We start from the raw sequence: 23,639 nt of genomic DNA, 5'->3' as shown, positions 1-23,639 counted from the left end.
ATGAGGGATGAGTGTCTTATTATCTAATACAACAGATGAGTGAACGTTTTTTATAAATTGATTGAATTCTTAGCATAAACTATCTAATCTCCAGTGATGCACTTTGACATATAAGAAATTTAACAAAAATGGTGGCCGGGAGAGATGTATAAAGAGAAAAATCTCACATGAATTACATACACTCAAATGACTATCCAATGAATTAGATAAATATTTCATCATCATCTTTTGTTGACCGTGATAATTAATTTAGTATGTCCTTTCAAGTCATTTGAGACGAATTCAAACTTGCACATACAAATCCTGAGAGTCTAATATAAAGAAGTAACATTCTTACTAGACACGTTACTTTCAACATCATCATGTTACAACGGCACTTGCAACTATTTAAAAAGTTATATCTCTCTAGTTCGCCGTGAGTTCATCTGCAATACATAACTGTATAACATACAACAGAGTTTTACAGGTAAAAAAAATGGACAACGTGAGATGCACGAGAGGCCGTGTGTGAGGTTTTGACAGAAATTTAATGTATGCATGGCATACAGCTGCGCACAACAGATTTTTCCGTTCACCACCCTACAATTCTTCCTGATTTGACCACTTTGTCCGGTGAGTACACCTATATATGCCATCTTCATTCTTCACCATGGATGCTCCAAAAGTCCTTGTTAAACAGATAAGGAAATCTGCTATAGGTGAGAACCATTGACGCAGTCCTATTGTCCCCCATAAGAACCTGGTCCGATTGGAGAAGCCCGGAATTGTTCACCAGTCTTTTGAAGTAAACATTATCAAACTAGCTTGGTTATCATGTCACTACCTAATGGAGCCAGTGTGGTGTCAGAATCAGCTTGATTCGGGCACACGCTTTGTAGACTTGTAAGAAGTGATGCGTCTAATGTTGGGTCTGGTTTTGCCGAGTCATCGAAGTGGAACAGTCTTGACTTGAACGTGAAGCATTGAGCAAAGCCAATAGTGTGCGCGCCTGCAAATAGGGTTTGTGTTAACATGGTATATATTTATCTGTGCAGAGATATCAATTACAGTCCAGACCGGAGAGTGGTTTGTTAACATAAAATGCTTCATTTAATACATAATTTATATCATATAGAACGAAAGGGTTCATTTACGAATCTGCTATACTAATTTAAAGGTATCATGCTATCGATAACATTTGCATTTAGTAACAGGTCAACAGGAACCAAACCTGAGAGGACAATAACACCCTTTATACATATTAAGGCCTTTTGCGTTGAACTTCGCAGTGATGTTCTCCAAAGGCTCAAATGGTGATGGTCAATCATTATCAGCAGCATCTTCTCTTGCAGTCTCGGCGACCCAGGGCTACAGGCCAATATGGCCCTCCGCTCTGATGATAAAAAAAAACTCGTAAAAAATTCTGTAAACCGATCTATAAAGAACAAAAATCTCACAAATCACAGGCTGATTTTGTCATAATAATATGCACGCATAATGATCGAAGTTCTTACAAAGTAGATGGCTGCAAGGGTCGGTATATCAGTACAAGAAACGATGGATGGGCAAGCTTCCTCCAAATCTGACTTGATTTTGTCAATCACTTCAAAGCCTCTGGCTGAATCTTTGTTGGGATTTGCATTCTTCTACACACCACCCCCCCCCCCCCCCCCCCCCCCCCCCCAAGTATCATCAAGTAATACAGATGCATCACATCCCAGCTTTACACAATGAAAGAAATCGAGAAACCACGAACGCATGCATGTAGTGGACTTGCCATGCATTTATATGTAAAAGTATTTATTGTTGAGTATTAGCAAACAATTAGTAGTCATGAATTTAACTAAGATGGTGATGGGATAAGTTTCGAACATGACTGAGTCTAACAAATAATGAATATATATATTTCGGATAACATGAGCTGATGAGCATAACAGTTAGTTGACTTAGTTCATCAACCGTAATACTAGCTAATATATAAAAATTGTTCGATCAAGAAGCTGATCGACATGCATGTTGTACGCTATTTCTAAGAAATTCTAACTTTACTAGGAGAAATTACATTCAAGTCGTAAATTTTTTTAGTTGCTAATTAATAGGCGATATAAGGGAGATCAATATTACATTAACAAAGCAATCATGGAAGTGAAGTCGCAAGAGTGAGGCTGCAATCCTCCAATCGTTTGCAATTGCTGACCGAATGCCTTGTTGAACAATCCTAGTCAAGTTAGGACAAAAGAAATCATAGTACTTATAATTAAGCTGAGAGGATACAAGAAGGGGGCTTATGAACGAGAATCAAGATATGGTAACACTGGTAAGAAGTTTATAACAACTGTGCTCCATTTCTGACTCCTACAAGTAGTGGCCGATAACTCCCAAGCAGATCAAAGAAGTATATTTATAGTCTGAGTGAGAGATTAAGCACATGCAGACAATATATATATATATATATATACAAAATTTCTTAATTGCGGACGTCCGCACCGTCCGTACGGTGTGGATTCGGCGATTCCGGCAACCGGCGACGCGCAACGACGGCACCGACCACCACAACCGCAATCCCCTCCTCCCGGCGCTCCTGTCTGTGCCGGCTGGAATCTCGAAATCTCCGCATGGTGCTCATAAAATTGAAATTTCGAGATTACGGTCGGCCCACGCCGGCGCTGCAGCTACGACCGGCACAAACATGGGCGCTGAGAGGAGGGGAGATTTAAACTTAAAAGCATGAACGGTTGAGGTTTGATAGATTTGACTCGTTCATTGCTTTCACCAAATCTGATACCGTAACGGCCACCATTTTCGATTGAAATTTTACAGAAATGATCTACATATTAGGCCCTAAAAATTGAACAATGGAGATGTAGAAATGTAATCGAAAATTTGGTTAATGAGCTATCGTTTTTTTAAACAAAAAAAAAAGATTTCTTAATGGAAGGGCCATATATATATATATTTTTTTTTTTTCTTACATTGTTGAATTTAGTTTAATTGCACTTAGTGGTATGTCGGTATGTATTTCTGGTTTCCTTAGAGAAAAGACATGCACTAGTCACTCTAAGTTGACTTAATGAGTTGATGATATTGCCAATATTTGCTAATGAAATGCATGTTGTCACTCTCCTTTTGGCCGATGTAATTTCTAACTGGGTAGCTTGGAGATAAGTTTTAAGTTGCTGAAAGTGCCATTTGTATGTGCAAATGGTGGATGTTATGTCAAGTAGTGGAACAAGTATACGTATGCACTATATTAATGTGGGCTGCTAATTTATTAACCTGCTATAATTTTTATATCAAATATGGTCACTTAAGATCATGAACTACCTCAAGCAACAAAGGGAGAATATTGTACGTTGGGTTTTGAAGAGCAACTATTCGATAATTGAAACCGAGAGAGGCTAGCTAGCGATAAAAGCTTAAACGTACGTTAATTTCAACTGGTCGAATTAGATTTCTTGGCACAAATGTTGATGAGAAAGTTTGAGCCAGATAGAGACGTAGACATAAGCTCGATATCAATGGATTTGAATCGAAATTAAAGGAAAATTGTAATATATATCGATGTATGTTATATATTTTATATTATTGTTTTATAAGTGAGATCAGAAAAATAATATTTATTATCAACCGTCGGTTGTGAAATGTATCTATTATCTACCGTCGAATGTGTGATGTGTGCAGTAGATTAACTCGAAATTAAACATTGATTTTCTTGGTACGCACTTCACTATTTGAATCAAAACCTGACATACATGCACGATTGGCGGCTTTTGGCGCCAAAATCACTAATCAATGGATTTTCCATATCAATGATATCATTACATATATACATAGAGTGTCTCTATCAGAGTCCATCGATCAGTCATTGTCGTCAACCTAATTATCATCCTCTTTGAACTCCCAAATACTAAGAAAATACTCAAGGTAACGTATCATTACTTAGGCTCACACCTATGAATAAGTCAAATACTTTTCCAATCAGATGATGTTAACGCTTATCCATCAAGAAGCGACGCTATACTTTATATCGCTGGAGGTTGGAGTAGAGAACCAATCCGACGACAAAGCCATCAAGACATCATTGAAAGTTTGAAATAACATAACATTAAGGGGGCGTTTGTTACATGGGATTGGATGGGATTGGACTGCTTGTATAAGAAAATAAGTCTTTGTCCTACGTTTGGGGTTTTCAGGGATACAATTTAATGAGCTTCCGTAAGCCCCGTGTCCTCAAAATACCGGCTTACACAAACCCCCCAAATTTCATGGGTTTGTGTAAGCCCCGTGTTTTTCATCGTCTTCTCCGCGCGTCAACCTCGTCAACCTCTCTCTCTCTCAGTTATTTCGACCTCTTCGTCTCACTTTGACCTCTTTCTTCTTCTTGGATGAATTGTTTTTCACTCTTACCTTCAACCCTTCTACCTATTCTTTTCTTTATCTTCTGGGATTTGCAATTCGTGTCTATGGGTTGCAGCTATTTGAGGGATTTGGTATCTGGGTAGGCTGATTTGCTAACAATTTGACCATTTTGGTTTCTGGGTGACTTAAAACTGGTAAGAATCGATCAATTTCGTGTTTGTGGCTCTTTTTTCTTTTTTCTTTTTTGGGGTGGGATTGGAATTGTTATGATTCTTCTGATGTGGAGTCATAGAAAGGTTTGATTAGTATAAATTCCAGATTCGCATTCGTTCTCATGTATGAGTGTTTTGATTTTGATTTTTTTTATTACAAATTGAGTGAATTTCATTATGATTCATCTCTAATTCTTGCTTGATATGGAAGACATCGCAGGTATGTAGTTGATGCTGCTGACAGAGACATCGTTCCAATATCTCAAAGTGATCTACATGACCTTTTGATGAAACCTTCCAACATCTGCAGGTGTGCGTTCTTTGCCTGTTCTTGTTGTTCTTTCTGTTGTTAATCCTTGGTCTTTTGTCACCAAACATGGGTCATGTCTTAGTTAACATAAGCCTAGCTAGGAGAGTCCAGGACTGTCATAGAAAATAAGGTGAGCATAGACAGTCCTGTGTAACAAACATACCCTAATCGAATTCCCTTGTAAGTGGCTAAGTTTTGGAGCCAAACTTTTAAAACCAAAATGTTGTGCTTATGAGGTTACTATAATGGTGTGCATCTATTGATTCTATCTACCAGATCCAGCGATCGAAATCGAAAGTTTGAAAATGGGAGTTTGTTCCCATCAAGGATTTCTTTGAGAATGGGATCGGATGAAGCCTCACTATATAGGTGCTTCATCAAGTTTTTAGTTATAGTAGAATAAATTAGGGACTTGCCTAAACGGGCGTGTGTTCAACCCAAAACTCGTCAACTTGTCGCTAACCTACTGGCCACACCAAGGAGATGAGATATAGACGCGATTTCTTGACTTAGTGAAAGGAGTAATTTGAACTCGAATTGTGATATGATAGAGCTAGAATTAGTTATAGAGCAATATCTGAATGCAATTTTGGAGCGTAAGGCATGCATGATAGCACGCACTGAATATATATATCATCATCTTACAACTGCAATTAATAGTTATTCTAAATTTCTAATTCACCACCCTACAGTTTCTCCTGATTTGTCCAGTTCGCCCAGTAAGCACACCTATATTTGCCATTTTCACCATGGATTCTCTAAAGTCCTTGTTGAACAGATTTGGAAATCTGCTATAGCTGATGACCATCGGAGCCGTCCTATTGTCCCCCATAAGGAGCTGGTCTGACTGTAGAAGCCCAGATTTGTTTACCAGTCTTTTGAAGTAAATGTTATCAAACTTGGTGGAAGTGACAGGATCAAGAGGAGACAGTGTGGTATCAGAATCAGCTTGATTTGGGCACACTCTTTGTAGTTTTATTAGAAGTGATCTGTCTAATACCGGATCAGGTTTGCCTGATTCACTAAAGTTGAACAGTCGTGTCTTGAATGTGAAGCACTGAGCCAAGCCTATGGTGTGTGCACCTGCGTATATAACCATGCATGAACAATCTTTTAGGGCAAAAACCAAAACAACACAATCTGCTCTTAAGCATGACTTGTTATTATGGTGATGATCGGCAACCGAAGTTATTATTAGGACGATCGGTATAGGATCTAAACCTGAGAGGACAACAACGTCTTTTAAATCGAGGCCTTTTGCTGTAAACTTTGCAGCAATGTTGTCCAAGGACTCAAAAGGTGATGGCATATCGTTGTTAGCTGCATCTATACTTGCTGTTAAACCATCTCGGCGACCCAGTGGTACAGGCCAATATGGCCCTCCGCTCTGAAACCACAAAACTCATAGATAGAGTACTATTTGTTAGCCGATAACAGTTGGAAATTTTTTACAACTCATATCATACTCCAGTCTTAGCGGTTTGTTTTGAACTTTGGGTATAATGCATATATGGTTAGGTTTTCTTACAAAATAAACAGCTGATGCTGCTGCAAGAGTGAGTATGTCAGTACAAGAAACAGTGCATGGGCAAGCTTCCTCAAGTGCTAACTTGATGTTGTCAATCACTTCATAGCCTCTGGCTGAATCTTTGTTGGGCAGGGCATTTTTCTCCCCCTTAAGAGTGCTAGAATCATCCAGTAGTATAGATGCATCACATCCCTGCTTTGAACAAAATGGAAGAAATTTGAAGATCAGTAACGCATGTAATAAAAAGCCAAAGTCAGATGGTGTTAGGTACTTATGGAGAATTTTCTTTTAAATTTAAACAAACAAGCAAGCCCGACAAATGAACAATCAACTTTGATAAGCGTTAAACTAGTTGATTGAACTTACTATCAATATATATAGTTCAGGAGGCCTGAAATGTATGCATGGTAGGTATTAGAATTTGTAATGAGAGATTTCGTTCAATTCAAATTCATGTTTTCCAGTTGATGATAAGAAATGATTGAGGGGGCCGAAGTATTAACGTACATTGACAAAGCAATCATGGAAGTGAAGCCGCAAGAGTGAGGCAGCAATCCTAGAATCGTTTGCAATAGCAGACCGAACACCTTGTTGAACAATCTTGCTCAAGTTGGGACAAGAGGAGTCATAGAACTTATAATTGAGCTGAGAGGAAACAAAAGGAGGGCTTAGGAACAAGAGGCAAATCAAAGCAACATAGGAAAGCTTGTAGGTAATGTTAAACTCCATTTCTTAAGAGTGAACAACTCTCTGATCATATATTATCACCGCCTAATGATGTGTGACAAGTACTGATGTGAGTCTCCAAGTACAAGTAGTTTATTTATAGGCAGAGGGAGATGATTAGAGGCTCAAAAGGAATTAATTAAAGTGCATTAAATTAAATAAGCACATGTATTAAATAGTTCAATTGTATAATTTCTCTAGGGAGAGTGGGAGAGACACTAGAAACTTGTACATGCACTACAGATCGCTATGACTATTTTATATTGATCTAAGTGATATGATGATGTATTTCAGTTCTACCTGGGTATGTCCAGTCTGACATGGGGTGCTGGAAGTGCCATTATAGATGTGCAATATGGCATGTCGTATATGTTATGTCAATGGTGGAATATGCATACTCAAGCACTACAATGTGTGATGGTAAAGTACGTGTATCATGAACTCAGGCAAACAAAGGAGGATGGACTTTGAAGATGAAGAAGTATATATATGCTACTAGAATTCACCCAATTTGTGCCAAACCACTTTTGCCACAATCACCAATATGGATAGGGGTCATCATGGCCTAGTCGGGCTTGGCTAACCCTACCCTAAATTTTAGAATTTAGGATAAGGCAAGGTCGGGGTTTGACCGAGTCAATAAAAATAAAGTTGGGCTAAGGTTTTAATTTGTAAGTCCTCGACCTGCCCTACAAGTCTATTCTTTTAAGGCTAAAAGGGTCAATAGGGTCGGGTCGGGCCGGCCCTCCAAATCGGGTTATATATGGCTAAAACAGGCCAAACATCACATTGTGCTTATTTAAAAAAAACTTGAAATAAATATATTGAAGTTATTTTTTTCCTCAATATTTAACTATAATATTATACACGTAATATAATATTCTTCTTTTTAACTTATAATCATATTTTACATGCATATATATGATAGATTTAGCTTAAGAAAATTATAAATATAAGCAGAAGTACTTATATTCATATATTAAATGAACTTTCACTCAAAATTAAGGGTTTATTTAACAAAACATAAATAGAAATAAAACTTATAAAATCAATAAACAAAAAAGATATGTTTTATTGCATATGTAATAGAAGAAACATATTTGAAAAATAATTAAAAAAATATTATTATTATGGCAAAAAAAACGTGAGTTTTTAGGGCAGGGTCGGGCCGGACTTGGTCCTATAAGACTCAATAGGACTGGGCCGTAAGGTATGACATGACTTTATTTGCACAACTTTTATCCTGTCCTAATCGAAAAAGACTTGGGTCGGCCCTTGTATTAGGACGGGTTTGGCCCTTTAGGGCTAGGCTGCACGGAATCGGGTACGGGTACGGGTACGGGTACGTGGAAGAGTTTGGAAACGCGAAGCGTGTTTTTCAAAATTTTTAGGAAGCGGGTACGTTTTGGAAACGTCGAAATAAAAAAAAGTATATAAATTATACAAAAAATAAATATAATAACAAATTTTTAGTTTAAGTAACTCGAAATCTCAAATAACTTAAATAACTTGGTGTTCAACATTCGAAAATAATACAAATATAATGAGAGATCTAGGTATCAACAAGAGAGAAGGAGGGTCGGCGACTCGGCGGGAGGTCAAAAATATGTCGAAATAAGTCATTTAACTAGATGAATGTAAGTCTATCACTTCATTTAAAAAATAAAATAAAAACATAAAAAACCTTTATGTTTTGGAAACTCGCGTTTCCAATTCGGAAACTCGTGTTTCCACCGCGTTTCCAAAACACATTTTTCTGAAAACACGTTTCCGGGCGTTTCCGGCACGTTTCTGGGCGTTTCCGACGGGTTTCCGAGCGTTTCTGAACGTTTCCGTCGCGTTTCTGGAGTGGTTCCGATTCAGAAGCGGGAAACGTGGGTATAAGCACGTTTCCGTGCTTCCTAGCTTTAGGGTGAGCCGGGGCTTAGGGCCGGATGATGACACCTAAATATGGGCATGGAAGTGGGGAAGTAAGAGTGGATTGCTAAAGTTGGGATATAATTCATTGCAACATTCTTTCCACTATGAGTTTCTTTTTATTATTGTAACTCATTATCTGTTACGAGCCTTTATTTGCTGAATTACTAAATCAAATCAAATCTAGGGGAGCCTTTATATGGAACTAGAATTAAAAGGGGGATTTTGCTTGATATGTTCAGACTGACTTACTAAATTGAGCTTGATTATATATTGATCTGATTTGATGTGCTCTAATTTATCCGTATTTTCTCAACATGCATTTCCTGAATTCCGGATGGCTGAACTTGATCATTTGATTCATTTCCTTTTCAACAAAATCATAAATCCGACATTTCATTTAAATTTCATAATTTACATTGTTTATTTGTATCTAGGATTTCAGCATATCTTCTGGTTACGTTATAACATAGCACACAATATCAAGAGGCCTGCAGCAGAGCTAAACCCCAGAAACTGAGACGTTACTTTGGATATTGACCCTTGTAATTGACTGCTAGCATCAACAAACTACATCAATGACATGATCTCAGATTCTGATGGGATATATGTATGTCTCCAGCTTGTGATACACAAATGAATCAAATAGCTAGCTTGGAATTCAGAATCTAGGACTGTTACCAATCCACAAACACACCCCAGAAAATTTCAGTGCATAAAGATCAAAAGGGTATTACAAAAGAATCATATTCAAATTTAAAGACACAGCAGCATCAAGTTTGATACATGACATGAACTGTAAAAGATGAATAACAGGATCAGATTTATCTTTGCAGTCAATCTAATCTCAAAGTCTAACACAAACCGCAGAACAAGTAATCAAGCAAGGACTCGGTGCAGTCAAAACAGCAAGAACAACTGCATATAGCCACAGATACAAACTCAAAAGAATTGTATAATCAATATAGAACAGCAAGTTAATCATAAAAATAAAATAAAAAAATAAACAAGAAATTAAATGAAAATCAAATACCAGTCGTTGACGACTTTGTCTTGCTCATCTTCTTGGTAGGTGGTGGAAGTCTCAATGGCTTGTGCTGGTGGCGGATCCATCTCCCTGTTTCTCTCTAATGGATTCAAGAAGAAGAAGAAGAGAAGATATGATGATATGATGGGTTCAACCACGTGAAAGCAGAGAGCACTAGTAAGACACAGATTGGCTGCTAGCTTTTTAAAGAATGAGAAGATATGTGACGACACCAAAAATTAAAAGCATTTCGCAATAATGTTGTTTCCTCATTTTGATTTTGGTCCCTAGCTAAAAGTATGTCAATGCTTTGCTTGGATTGTTTCAAGGATGGCAATATTAATTATTGAGTAGGTTATTTGTGGGTATTTCATCGGTTGTGAAATTGGTAAAAATGGAAAATGGGTATGGAGATTCATTATATTCGAAATATAAAATCGGGTAACGGACATGAATGATATTTTAATCTTCATTCTCATCCTCACTTCATAAAAATAAAATATATATTATATATGTTTTAATATTAATAAATAAATAAATATTTATGTAAATAAAAACATTTCTTACTGTTATTGTTATATTTTGAATTAGACTTCTATTTGTTTAAGTTTGATTAATGTAAAAAGCTAATTTTATCATAATATTTTGTTTTTATTTTAGATTTCACTTTTTTTTATACTTCATTTGATTTTTCATATAATATAACAAAATATCGTTAACTGGTATTGAGGCGTGATATGAGCACTTTATGCGACGTTCTTAACATGTTTTTACCTCAATTTGTATTTTGTTTTGCCCTTATTGTTGTACTATTGAGTCATTGGGCGGTATTAGATGCATTTTTGTACTTACATGAGTTAAAAACGCATAATTGGTTTAGAGTGCTAGTTTGACTAAGAATCCTTGTTAGGGTTTGAAACTAATTATCTCTTACTTATGATTTATTTTCTTATTTTCAGATTGGATTGAAGATATAATTAAAGAAAAAGAGATGGAGTCAAGTCATGCAACAATTAAATAGAAGATGATCATTAAAGACATAAAACATAGGGAATAAAACATGGCATGATTTAAGAATAAAACATGACATGTTTTAGGGAATAAAACATGACATGTTTTAGGGAATAAAACTTGCCATGATTTAAGGGTATAAAGCATGACATTATAATATGAGGAAAGTTCATCTATATATACATGACTTCATCTCTCAAATAAAATCACTTCTCATTCGCATTCAAGAGCCAAAACTCTACTAAAACACCACCATATACTTCCCTCACAAATTAGCCAAGTCATCCACCCCAAAACCATCATTATCTCCACCGATTTTTACTTATTGCAGTACCTCTAAAGTTCCTACAATGTGTGATTCTCGCAACTCATCTCCATGGCTTCGTATATTTGTGTTAATCTACAATTCTTTGTCTATGAAGATTGTAAGTTGTTGTTTATGTGGAAATATCGGTTTTATATTTGTTTTAGAATTTTCCGATTGTATTTGATTTTATTTTAGACTATATCGAATTTATGTTCTTATAATTATTGAAGTTTGTATTTCTATTGTTGTGTTCTAATCATCTTTCTCATACTTTTAGATTATTTTCATATATGTGCATATGAATTTAGTGCTTAGATACAGTCCCTAAGATTGTGTTTCAGTGCTAGATTCATCAACCATATTGACACAAATCGAATCATGCGCTAAGTTGGTTCGGTTTGTGTTGATTAAAAGTGGTCAAAATTCTGGAAATTTTCATGTGAAACCATGGTGGGTGACGACACACATGAAACATGTCTCAAACAAAGATTTGGTGCTTAAATATAATCTTGTTTGATTTATACTCTAAGTGTTATTGAATTCGATTGCATGCAAATTTAGATTAGACCCTAAGTCGATCTAAATGTTAATTGAAACCTTGCATGATTAGATGATCCCCTAAGGCTCTAATTGTATTGGTGTCTAAAAAGTATGTAATTGGTCGAATTAGAATGCATGATAGGTTTGAACTTGTAATTATGTGGTGTAATGGTAAATTTAGTTTAAGTTTGTTAAAGAGAAGTCGATCATGTAAATAACAATTTAGGTTTTATTTTAATAGTTAATAATCAATCTCAAACCCCCTATTATTTGTTAACACTAAAAGTTTAGAGTTCCCTTCAATTCTCCGGAAAGAACGATCTCTGCTTATTCTATACTAACGATTATGTTTTACAAGATTTATTATAGACGTTTTAACCAACGCTCTATCAAGGCGGGTATGAAAAATTGATCCCCAATGGGGATGGGTACGGGGAATACCCATTACTTTATAACGAGAATTGAGGCGGATACGGGGACATAATTGAAAATTGGTATGAATATGGTATTTTCATCCCCTCACTGTATGACCCGAGATTTATAATCTCGATTACCAACACTTTAGGAGTAATTAATCGACATTTATATTAAGTGTCGAAAACGTAGTTTAATACGTCGTTATTAAACTACATGTCGCCACGAGCTCGAAAATGTCTTCGGAATATTTTTCCGACGCTCGGTTTTGTTTTTACGATTTTCAAAGTTTAAATTTTTTGGACCTTTTATTTTTGAGCCCATTTTCTTTTTAACCCAGGCCCAAGCCCGAGCCCAACTTCCCTTCTTTTCCTTCGCGTCCTCTCTCTCATTTCCTTCTTCTCTTCTCTGCAACTCCACCGAAGACCGCCCCATCTTCTCCTCCGTCCAGCGCCGTCGTACGGCAAGGAAGAACACATGCATCACCACCACCAAATTCTCCTCCTCCTTCTCCACAAAACCATACCAACAAGTCATAGCCTTGTCCTTGTTCTCTCTGAAATCGGAGAACGAAGCCGAGCTCCAATCTCCATTGATTCCGCCAATTCCTTTAACTTCGATCAGTCTCCAAATCTTTTATTTGGGTAAGCTTAATCGATTCTTTGAATACCCAACTCATTTGTGTCTTCAATTTCACGAATTGAAGTCTTACATGGTTTCTTGCTTCTTTCTGCATCATCACCACCGTGTCTGCCGCCGCCCTCCTCCTCACTATCAACAACGCCGTGGAACCCTGGCAAGCACCAAGCCTTTGAATATGGGTAAACCGAAGCTATTCTCCTTGTTCATACTTCAATTTCCTTAAAACCCAGAAAGCTAATTCTTTCTCCTCTTCTCTCTGTTTTCGATTTCCACCCTAGAATTCATCACTTCGGCCAATTATCCCTTCAATTTCCCAATGGCTTGATGATTTGGGAACAACTTTGGTGAAGTAGGAGCTTGGATTGGGGTCCGAAAGGAAGCATCAGCCTCGGCTCCATTGTTTCAGTTCTTCAAGGTAGCAAACGCCAATCATTTGGTTCTGTTTTTATTAATTTGGGGTTGTATTATTGTTGTGGAGGCTGTGATGAAGTTGCATGACGATTTGATATTGTTAGAATAGGATTTTTGTGGCCGGAAACACGATCGGAGACAATGGGGTGAATTCCTTTGTTTTTACCATTACAAGTTACCTTTTTACCATTTTACTACCCAAGTGAAATGACTAAAATACCCCTGGCAGTTCTACTATTTACTTTTACTGTTTGACTTTGACTTTTATGATTTTATCCTAAGTTACCTTTTACCATTTACTAAATTATTTTAACGGTTTTACTTTTACCTACAATAACTTAGTGAAAATCCAGTTTTAACTAAAAAGTCAACGAAGAAACGTAACTTTTAGTTACAACTAATGATAGTTTCAATTCTCGCCCGGTTCTAGAATCAAGAACTATTTAACTTAGAAATGTATTGGTATAATAAATAAGTCGTCGATATAATGCTAAGTAACTTATATATCCATAAAATATGCTTGGTATCGATCGACTATTTAAGTTGGATTATTTTCGGATTTTCTGAGAATTGGTCAAACCAGGAAGACTTGGTCAACGGAAAGTCAAAAGTTGACTTTCCTGGTCAAACTAGGAAAATGATTGAGTCAACTTATTTTTGATATTCGACTTTGATGTTGACTCTTTTATACCTCATGAACTCAGAGTTGATGTTATGAGGATCTTTCGGAGACTTAGAGCAGCAGCAAGAGCTATACATTGGATTTGGATAACAGCTGAGATTCTGCACGTTATTCCAAGAAGGGGAACTAACCCTCATATGTTGATTTTGGGCCAAATAAATTGTATAGTCTAGTTCTCGGTTGAATGATTTATGATGCATTAAATGTTGCGAGAACCCGAGACTAGACACGATTCAAGATAGGGTAAGTAGTGAATCCTCGCGTGTGTTGACCTGAGAGTGACGGGAGCCTAGCATACTAGGTAATCCTACGGTGTTGATGACCGTGAACCTCCGGAGGGGCAATGCCCTGTTTATTATTGGATCCATATTCTATACTTTACTATTGAGGGCATTCCGTTTAAATGGACACTCTCGCTACTCTGTTATTATAACAAACGTATAGTTGAACCCGACTATTTAATCGCTAGGATCGGTTGAGCATTGCTTGTAGTTGAATTTGCCTTACCCTACCTTTGGAGCTCCACAAACTATTTTAGCAAGATATTCCCAAACTTGCATTATTTTAATTAAATAGTTTTACTCTGAGTACTCAAAACTACCTTCAACGTTTTATAAAACTTATCCTTACTTAATTTTGGTTGTCAAACCTCATGGGTGGGCTGACCCCTACTGGGCAAGCGAGGACGACGCTCACCCCTATGATAGTTGTCTTGCAGGTCCAATTGTTAATTTTGGAGCTAGGAGCCTCATTTGAGAGTTAGTATTCGTGTTCATCCTTTTGCATTTCATTCTTATGTTTATTAACAATGTTTTCGAGTAAAGTTTCCCGAGGTTGATTCCTTGTTTTGTAGCCACCTTCATTTTGTATAAAAATTGGGTTATCTACTTGTTTAATTTGGGCCGGTGGCATTAACGCTACCTTCCGCATTCTTATTGTATAATTTATTAATTTTCGCGGGAATGTAAAGTAGTATCATTTATTTTTCGTGAACATAATTCTATAAACACAATTATCCATTTTTCTATTATCTACACCGAAAGTTTAATATCTATGATTATCAAACTGTGCGATAAAAATTAGTCCTTACATAATGATTTCGAAACTTCTTTCTACGAATAAAATTGTCTATCTTTTATCATCTACACCGAAAGTTAATTTACTACAATTATCAAACTCTCCAATAAAATTAGTGTTGATATAATGGTCTCGGAACTTCTTTCCATAAATAGAATTGTCCATTTACTATCATCGTCACCGAAAGTTAATTACTACAGTCCGAACTCTTTGATAAAAAATTAGTCTTCACATAATGGTGTTAGACTCTTAGAACTTCGAAAATTAAATTAGTCTTTACATTATAAACATTGCGCAATTGAAAGGAGAGGACTAACCTAACATTGCGCAATTGCCCAAAAGTATATCCTGCTAGAGAGTTTTATTGATGAGAAATTATCCGAATAAAAAAAAAAAGGAACCTCATGGATATTTGGATTAGCCCAGACGTGAATGGATCATAATTTAAAGCAAACTGGGCCATCTTCGTATTGTTTTTAGGCCTTTGCTACATTAACAAAAAAGAAGAAATCAAACTGGGCTATTCCCAATTTGTTTGACGGTGCTGGGAATTTTCAAGAACGGATGTCCTAATAACATGGCAGCAGTTGGCCTATCGGCAGGGTTTCTTTGCAAGCAGCATCTTAGGAAATTCTTGCCCTCCGGCGACATTGTCTCCGGAAACTGCGGGATTTCATTCCCACTAGCAATCTTTAACAAGGCCTGCATCTGCATTCAAAGAAGAGAATTTAGATAGAGTAATGCTAAATGGACCACCAATTATTGAACCACCTATGCACCACCTAACGTGGCAGCTGACGTGGCATGCCCACATCAGCAAAATAGAATTTTTGGTTTTCATTATTCTTTGGTTTTTTTATTTCAAAATTCTTTTCTATTCCACTTTTTTATTTTCCTTATTTATCCATAAAACCCTATCTTTTTTTCTTATGTGCGTACTTTTTCAAACCCTTTCTGTTATCCGCTCAAGCAACAATCTTACTCATCCTCCCACCTCCTCATCGATTCTTCGTAATCTGAATATTTTGACTTTCTGGTTCATAGCATATTTGCCTATTCTAAACGTGGTTAGTTTTCTTTCTTTTATTAAAACATGTCAGAAATTTAGGTTTGCGGGAAAAAGTGGAAGTGAATTAGGGTTTTTAATGTTTTTTCTTATGTCTTGCAAGGTTTCTCATTATACATGTAAACATCTTCAATTGTTCTTGTCCTCATAGCTGCGTTTTTTTTTTCATATATGAATGGTTAGGGTTTCCATGTTTCTTCTTATGATGCGTTTATTTTCATAGATAGATGCGATTGCTTTTTTCAAATCTGAATAATTAGGGTTTTGTTCCTTCTTATTTACATGAAACATAGCTGCGTTTAATTCCACCCTTGCCTTCATCAACTGCTTTGTTCTATCATTAGATCAGACTTTTACCCATCATCAAAGACCTACTACATATTCACATTCAATAGAAAAACATAAAAATTAAACCCGAATGATTTAAGTGTAGTAAATAAGTACACATAAGATGAAATACACGGGTTGATCAAATTATGCATTTGTCCTCTAGTTACCGATCATAGATAATTGCACAAAGTGTCCATTTGTGATCATTCATGATATGATTACTTGTTATTGTATGTATTCACTATGTTTATATTATATTACTTGCTTTCATGTGCTAAATAATGGAACAATTGTCAGACGAATCAGAGAACATTCCTCTCCTTAATGAACAAGGTATGTTATCTATACCAAAAAGTTTCTATCAATATACAGTCTTTTGTTTTAGTGGCACATTTGTGAAAATCATTTATATATGATCTAGGAACAGAAATAGATGATTCATCAAAGAGCTTAGACAATAATCAAGAAGAAGAGAGAAAAGACATAATGCAAGAGCCCAATGTTGAAATGAGTTTTAATTCTATCGACGAGGCATTTGAATACTATAGGAAATATGGGAAGCAATCAGGATTCCCGGTCAAAAAGAGAACATCAAGAAAGGGAGATGATGGGAGTACAAGATATGTTACTATTTCATGTGGTAGAGCCGGGAAATTTAAAAGTACAACAAGTAACTCTCTAAAGCCTCGTCCAAGTGTGAAGACTGATTGTAATGCACTTATTAGACTTGGTTAATCCCTTGATGGAAATTGGAAAATTAATTCTGTAAAGCTTGAGCATAATCATGGTTTGAGTCCAAGAAAGTCTCGTTATTTCGCAGTCAATCGTGGATTAAGTTCATCAATCAAGAGGAGGCTTGAGTTGAATGATGTTGCTAAAATAGGGACAAACAAGAGTTACAACTTGATTGTTGTTGAAGCTCGGGGATATGAGAATGTACCATTTTTAGAAAAAGATGCTCGAAATCACATTGAAAAAATGAGGAGATTGCGGCTGAAGGAAGGTGATGCTAGTGCAGTTCAAACTTACTTTTTGGATATGCAAGCCAAGAATGCTAATTTCTTCTATGCCATTGATATAAATGAAAAGGGTCGACTGAGAAATTTGTTTTGGGCAGATGCAAGGAGTAGGGCAGCATACCATGAATTCGGTGATGTTATTACATTTGACACTACTTATTTGACAAATAAGTATGAAATGCCTTTTGCTCCATTTGTGGGGGTTAATCATCATGGACAGTCGATATTGCTAGGATGTGGGTTGATTTCAAGTGAAGATAAAAAAGACATTTGTTTGGTTATTCAAGTCTTGGCTAGCATGCATGTCTGGGAATGCTCCTGGTGGAATTATTACTGATCAAGATAGAGCTATGAGAAACGCCATTGAGATTGTCTTCCCGAATACTAGGCACCGTTGGTGCTTGTGGCATATACTAAAGAAACTTCCTGAAAAGTTAAAAGGATATGCAAAATATGAATCTATCTCGATAACCTTGTTAAACACAATTTATGATTCATTATCTCGTATTGAGTTTGAGGAACGTTGGGATGAGATGATTAAGAAGTATGAGTTGCAGAAAAATGATTGGTTGGATGTCATGTTTGAGGAGAGAACTCGTTGGGTTCCAAGTTTTGTTAAAGATTTTTTTTGGGCAGGAATGTCTACCACACAAAGAAGTGAAAGTATGAATTCATTCTTTGATGGCCATGTCAATTCTAAGACTACCTTGAAACAATTTGTTGAGCAGTATGAAAATGCACTGAGAAGTAAGGTGGAGAAAGAAAACCATGAAGATTTTAAGTGTTTCTCATATAGTCTTCTTGGTGCAACTCATTATGACATGGAGGTACAAGCACACAATATTTACACAATTTCAAAGTTTAAAGAGTTTCGAGATGAATTAACTGGTAAAATGTATTGTGACTTCATTTCTGTTGAAGTGGATAACTCAGTTTCAGAGTACATAATTTCTAAAGATATCAAGGTTGGAGAGATGAAGAAAACTGTTCACTTTCAGGTTTCATTCAACGAAGAAAGTGATGATATTCACTGTAATTGTTGCCTCTTTCAGTTTAGAGGTATACTATGCAGACATGCGATATATGTTTTGATTTGTCATAAGAAAATCATGATTCCTGACAAATATATCATGAGAAGATGGAGAAAGGATGTGAAGAGATGTCACACAATGGTTAAAATCAGTTATGGCGGATGGGATGCTAGACCTGACTCACAAAGGCTTGACAAAATGCAAAAGAACTTTGACGATATTAAGGAATTAGCGTATGATTCTGAAGATAAGTGTATGATAGTTTTGTCTTGTTTGAACAACCTAAAAGATGAACTATCCAAACACGAGTCCAACACCACTGGCGCTTGTGGAGGTGTTGAACCAGTGCCTGGGTCACCTATTAATACTAATGGGTGCGAAGTTGATGGTATTTCAAATCCAAGTCAGCACATACTTACTCCACTGGTTAAGAAGAGAAAAGGTCGGCCACCATCTAAAAGGAAGGTGTCTAAGGTAGAGGAAGAGGTAAGAAAGAAACAAAAAAGAGAACAAAAGAAGAAAAATGGTGAGACTGGTGCTAAAGGAATCTGGACGGAAGGTATGTAGCTTATAATGATTAATTTCTTTTATTTATTATTTTAAAACAGAGGTTGAAGTTTGTTTGTCCAAGAATAATAATGTATCATGTATTGTTATTTTGTTTTTGTAGAGTTCAAGCACAGCAAGTCGCCGACCCTTAGAAAAGAATGACTTTGAGAAAGAACAAGAGAAAGGAGTCAAAAACAAACAAAATGGAAGGAGCAAGTCTGCAGCAAGCAAAAAGCAAAATAATGAAGGAGAAAGAATGAAGGTAAAATGTCTAGTTTTTATTTTGTAGTGTCAGATTGTAGTTTCTAAGCCTAAAAAATAGTTTATCTTATAAAACATTGTGTCCTTGTTTTTCTATAGGACATTTCAACCTCCACAAGTGGCAATACCAGAAGAGTTCGTATACCATCGAAAAGACTATTGGAAACAATTTGATGGAAAAAAAATTGACTGAAGGTATATATGTGTTCAAGCTCTATTTAGTAAGTTATTTTTGTGTGAATGTTTTTGTATATAATGCTGTGAAATTGATTTGATGCAGGTAAACCAAGTGATCTTGTTTGATTACAACATTGACCAGGAGCAGAGCTTACATATTCCAATTGATCTTGCTAAAATTAATGTTTTTTTTACATTTTCTTTTGTGTCTTATATCCCAGTTGAAAGATTTTTGTCTCACATTGTAGTAGAGATTTCTTTCATGTTTTTTTTGTCTTTTTTATTCACATAACAACTTTTGCCATATGAAACAGAAGGATTTTGTAAGTAACATGAGACACTGAGTATTGAGTATGTATATGCATTTTTGCATTGAATAAAATAAGTTTGCAACCTGTCAAAAAATGAATTAAGAAGCATAAATAAGATCATGCTGCAATACAAGGTGTATATTGTATGACTCATATTGTCTAATGACTTTTGGTACCAAATCCTACACGTCCTAAGAGCTTATTGCTAACATTAGAATGTCATCAACCAAAACTCTAAACATATCTAGTTCATGGTCTATATTCATGTCTAGCTGCACCGTTTCAAGGTAGGCACTCTATATAGTGACCTCTTCCGCAGTCTTAAGTCCTTAATCTAATCCCACTTCCCTTCGAATATTATGGATCATTGAGTATATATGTATGTCTTTAAATGATAAATTTTCATTCAATCGTGCAATAAATTGATTAAAGTTTTGAAGTCAAATTGATTAAGGTTCCACAAAAGATATGATACATGCCCAACCAAGTTTTGGCTGATTACAAGATATAATTCTTGTAATAGTGCTTGTAAACTCATAAACTAATTAACTGAGAAAGAGATGATCGATAAAAGCTAAGCGAAGAGGTTAAGAGTATAATACTCATAACGAAGCCTTTGAGAAATGAAAAAACACAACTATGAGTATGACAGTAATAAGTAAAGAGTATGTTTCTCAAAACCTAGCCCTTTGAGAAACAAAAAAATCCCAATTCAATTCCAGTTCCGATCCGTCAAAACCTAAAGTTCAAACATGTTATGAAAAAAAAAACAAACTTTTAGAATAGATAAAAGTATTCGTTAAAATTATAAAATCAAATTGGGAATTCGATCAACTAGAAGATGGGTGGGGGGGAGGGGGGGATGAATCGTTGAGAGGAGAACATGGGGTGTAGAACAACGTCTGTTGAAGCAGATAATTTTGTATTGTTTGAAAAGATGAATAAGATATAAAGAGATAGGGTTTTATGAATAAATAAGGAAAATAAAAAAGTGGAATAGAAAAGAATTTCGAAATAAAAAAAACCAAAGAATAATGAAAACCAAAAATTCTATTTTGCTGATGTAGGCATGCCACATCAGCTGCCACGTCAGGTGGTCCATAGGTGGTTCAATAATTGGTGGTCCATTTAGCATTACTCATTTAGATAACATAGGGACATCTAAACGTATTGCAAACTGTGTTACACTAAACTCGTCCTGGTAGCAGTTCCAGAATGCAATGTGACTAAGCTATACATTACACTGAAGAAGCATCATTTTACCAAACTCTATTGGGGTATATAACCCTTACAGCAGGAGCAGCATCTGATCAGTTACTACAGTAATTGCAACATCAACTATTGAAACACAATAATGTAACAAGTAGTATATAGTTGAATGAATATTCTGCTTACACTTCCGTGCTCGCTCCAAGGAGGTCTTCCGGTGAGCATTTCTATGACTGTGCAACCCAAACTCCAAATATCAGCAGCAAGATGGTCATGTAGTACAGAAAAAATGACCTACGAGAATAACATTGGATCAGTATCCGAAAGCAAGTCTATCTTGGTCCTTAGAAGTCTTGAAAACATTGCATAGTGTTTAGAGAAGGACCTCTGGAGGCATCCAGTGTGGACTTCTCTCTAAAGAAATTGTTCGCTCATGTCCTGGAAGCTACCAAAAAAAAAAAAGTTCCAAATCATATTGGAGTAAGCACAGTTTTGATCATTGAACACATGGTCACCACTTTTTGTTGTGAGTGAAGGGTGTATCTCTGTTGGTCAAAGTAATAGAAAACAGAATTGGGATGAGAAAGAATGAGTCTAATTAACCTGTTGCGCCATCGCGAAATCAGCTAGCTTGACAACCCCACAAGTATCAACGAGCAGATTGGCACCTTTGATACTCCTACACCAACGGGAGAAGAATTAAGACACATCCTAAATAGGTAAAGTGCTCGCTGTTAACATCATTATCTAGCCTCACAATCCAATTTTCCTGCATAATTGAATTTTATGCTGAGTTGATACATGAGATAGTACCTGTGTGCTATGTATTTGCTGTGCATGTAAGCCAGCCCGGTCACTATCTGGCGAGTAAAATTACGAACAATAGATTCTGTTATGACTCCATAACGTTCATTCATATATTTGCTCAAAGAGCCAGGATGGACATACTCCTGATATATATAAAATTGATTGTCTACCTGCATATACAAGAAATTTTATACTACTCATTTCAGTTACATTCCGAGACAAACATGATTTTGGAAATGCCTAAACATAAGGGAGTACCGGAGCTCACTACTCACCATTTGGCTTCCATAATACTCCACAATGTTAGAATGCTTAAGGGTGCTGAGCATTCCAATTTCCTGTAAAAAGAAGCAGCAGGTAAGAAGCATAGTGACAGCATTACATTACATAAAGCATCATCCACAAATTTTACATTCGAACAAGCTAGCACCATGCAACAGTCTACCTAAACACATTAAATGAAGCTGATTCTGTAAGGGAAAAAATAGAGAGCTATCTCTAGGGCCTTGGCTTACCATTTCTAATTGTTTTGCAGAAATTGAGCCATTGGGAGATAATTCAACTTCCTTCATTGAACATAAAGCTCCAGTTACCCTGTCACGTGAGAAAATTAGACTCCCCCTAATCGATCACAATTTGCCAAAAGTAGATGAACTGCACATAGATCTGTATATGCATACCTATTGCTTCCAACATAACGAGGTCCATATGGACCTGTCCCAATAAGCTTTCCCTTCTGAAACTCCATCAGATTATGCACCACAATTTTCTCTTCTGTACCAGCACCATTGTCTTCAATTCTCTTCACTGTAGTCAATGTTTCCTTCACCACCACCAACGTTTCCATCCCGGTTCTTATACCCTGCACGCCGAGTATAGCTAATAGTCTATTGAGAGATTTGTCCAACTCCATCAGCTTATTGGCATATCCATATTTCTTGTAGCTTCTCCATAAACCAACCTTGGAGCACTTTCGAACAAGCTCAGCCCCATTCTCCATTTGCTTTTTGAAACTCTGTAGTTCCTCCTCTGGACGTCCCAAGTCCTTGTTGTGCTTGGCTATGTCATTGATCACTGGATGCAAGTTCTCCATGGTGGAGCTAAGATCTCCGAGAAGGGGTTTGAACATTGTAGTCTTGGTCATCACTTCCTTGATCACATCATACAGGATATTAAACGGTAGTCCTAGAGCTGCCCCTGCAACAATCTCACCTCCAGCCATTGTTGATTCTTCCCAACAAAATCTGAAATAAAATGAATGAAGCAAACTCTTCTACTCATCGAAACTCTACCACAAAAACAAGAAACAGAAATAAGGAAACATGGTAGTCCGGGACTCAGGGTGAAGAAAAACTGCATACCATGGTGTTATTCACTTATTCTTCAGTGGGAAGGTTCTCAGCAGCTACATACCACACGCTTCCGAGCTCTCCAAATCTCATTTGTCGATACTTGAAAAATTACAAGTCAACCAAATTTTTGAACCGATCTGATTACAAGGGGTTGACCATGTCTATTTCAACTTGACATATAGCATCGAGTGGAGATATATGAAGAAGGAACAATCTTTGCAAACCCATCAATCAATACCATCAATAAGATTCAAGTCCAAAAGCTAAGCGGAGACAAGTATTGCTGTGACTTAACTTTCTATATGTATCTGGGAATGATATATATGAAATCATTTTAACCAAATTTATGAAATCACAATATGGTATGGTACTATAGTGTTAGAAA

The 23,639-nt window shown here is 36.4% G+C and overlaps 3 protein-coding genes, 1 long non-coding RNA gene and 1 pseudogene across 5 annotated transcripts; 1 reads left to right on the top strand and 4 right to left on the bottom strand.

Moving 5' to 3' along the window:
- Positions 1-421: 421 nt before the first annotated feature.
- On the bottom strand, positions 422-2,596 carry LOC126800942 (peroxidase 10-like; annotated as a pseudogene).
- Positions 2,597-5,431: 2,835 nt separating this feature from the next.
- On the bottom strand, positions 5,432-7,141 carry LOC126789588 (peroxidase 10-like). 2 transcript variants are annotated; one of them, XM_050515788.1, is made up of 4 exons: positions 6,896-7,141; positions 6,389-6,583; positions 6,082-6,247; positions 5,432-5,943 (listed from the first exon to the last, which is right to left on the bottom strand). In XM_050515788.1, exons 1-4 carry the CDS (start codon positions 7,115-7,117, stop codon positions 5,534-5,536), a joined length of 993 nt encoding a protein of 330 aa, XP_050371745.1. In that variant the 5' UTR covers positions 7,118-7,141; the 3' UTR covers positions 5,432-5,533. The 2 variants fall into 2 exon arrangements, with proteins under 2 accessions (XP_050371745.1, XP_050371753.1); XM_050515796.1 differs by having other exon boundaries at positions 5,436-5,943; positions 6,389-6,580.
- Positions 7,142-9,751: 2,610 nt separating this feature from the next.
- LOC126789600 (uncharacterized) lies at positions 9,752-10,289 on the bottom strand. Its single transcript, XR_007671541.1, has 2 exons — positions 10,065-10,289; positions 9,752-9,949 (listed from the first exon to the last, which is right to left on the bottom strand). It is a non-coding gene; the product is annotated as an uncharacterized LOC126789600 (long non-coding RNA).
- Positions 10,290-16,819: 6,530 nt separating this feature from the next.
- LOC126800932 (protein FAR1-RELATED SEQUENCE 6-like) lies at positions 16,820-19,572 on the top strand. The gene is made up of 6 exons (XM_050528366.1): positions 16,820-16,871; positions 16,960-17,247; positions 17,359-17,793; positions 17,855-19,074; positions 19,259-19,399; positions 19,498-19,572. The coding sequence occupies exons 1-6, from the start codon at positions 16,820-16,822 to the stop codon at positions 19,570-19,572; spliced, it is 2,211 nt and encodes a 736-aa protein (XP_050384323.1).
- Positions 19,573-21,018: 1,446 nt separating this feature from the next.
- LOC126794205 (mitogen-activated protein kinase kinase kinase 5-like) lies at positions 21,019-23,256 on the bottom strand. The gene is made up of 7 exons (XM_050520865.1): positions 22,583-23,256; positions 22,418-22,496; positions 22,178-22,240; positions 21,909-22,072; positions 21,699-21,774; positions 21,481-21,540; positions 21,019-21,389 (listed from the first exon to the last, which is right to left on the bottom strand). The coding sequence occupies exons 1-7, from the start codon at positions 23,122-23,124 to the stop codon at positions 21,225-21,227; spliced, it is 1,149 nt and encodes a 382-aa protein (XP_050376822.1). The 5' UTR covers positions 23,125-23,256; the 3' UTR covers positions 21,019-21,224.
- Between the last annotated feature and the right edge of the window lie 383 nt (positions 23,257-23,639).

Source organism: Argentina anserina, chromosome 1 (assembly GCF_933775445.1).
Source record: "Argentina anserina chromosome 1, drPotAnse1.1, whole genome shotgun sequence".
In the NCBI taxonomy this organism is placed as follows: domain Eukaryota; kingdom Viridiplantae; phylum Streptophyta; class Magnoliopsida; order Rosales; family Rosaceae; genus Argentina; species Argentina anserina.
Note: the sequence above shows the minus strand (reverse complement) of the source record. Positions and strands in the feature narration are given on the sequence as shown.

What these genes read in the sequence shown, in the direction of transcription:
- LOC126789588 (XM_050515788.1), bottom strand. Translation starts at nt 7,117, where the DNA reads ATGGAGTTTAACATTACCTACAAGCTTTCCTATGTTGCTTTGATTTGC. An exon ending in TCCATGATTGCTTTGTCAAT is followed by an intron (nt 6,584 to 6,895) that starts GTACGTTAATAC and finishes TTTTGTTCAAAG; the next exon opens with CAGGGATGTGATGCATCTAT. An exon ending in CAGCATCAGCTGTTTATTTT is followed by an intron (nt 6,248 to 6,388) that starts GTAAGAAAACCT and finishes TTGTGGTTTCAG; the next exon opens with AGCGGAGGGCCATATTGGCC.
- LOC126800932 (XM_050528366.1), top strand. Translation starts at nt 16,820, where the DNA reads ATGGAACAATTGTCAGACGAATCAGAGAACATTCCTCTCCTTAATGAA. An exon ending in TGTCTAAGGTAGAGGAAGAG is followed by an intron (nt 19,075 to 19,258) that starts GTAAGAAAGAAA and finishes TTGTTTTTGTAG; the next exon opens with AGTTCAAGCACAGCAAGTCG. An exon ending in ATGAAGGAGAAAGAATGAAG is followed by an intron (nt 19,400 to 19,497) that starts GTAAAATGTCTA and finishes GTTTTTCTATAG; the next exon opens with GACATTTCAACCTCCACAAG.
- LOC126794205 (XM_050520865.1), bottom strand. Translation starts at nt 23,124, where the DNA reads ATGGCTGGAGGTGAGATTGTTGCAGGGGCAGCTCTAGGACTACCGTTT. An exon ending in AGTATTATGGAAGCCAAATG is followed by an intron (nt 22,073 to 22,177) that starts GTGAGTAGTGAG and finishes TTGTATATGCAG; the next exon opens with GTAGACAATCAATTTTATAT. An exon ending in CACACTGGATGCCTCCAGAG is followed by an intron (nt 21,390 to 21,480) that starts GTCCTTCTCTAA and finishes TTATTCTCGTAG; the next exon opens with GTCATTTTTTCTGTACTACA.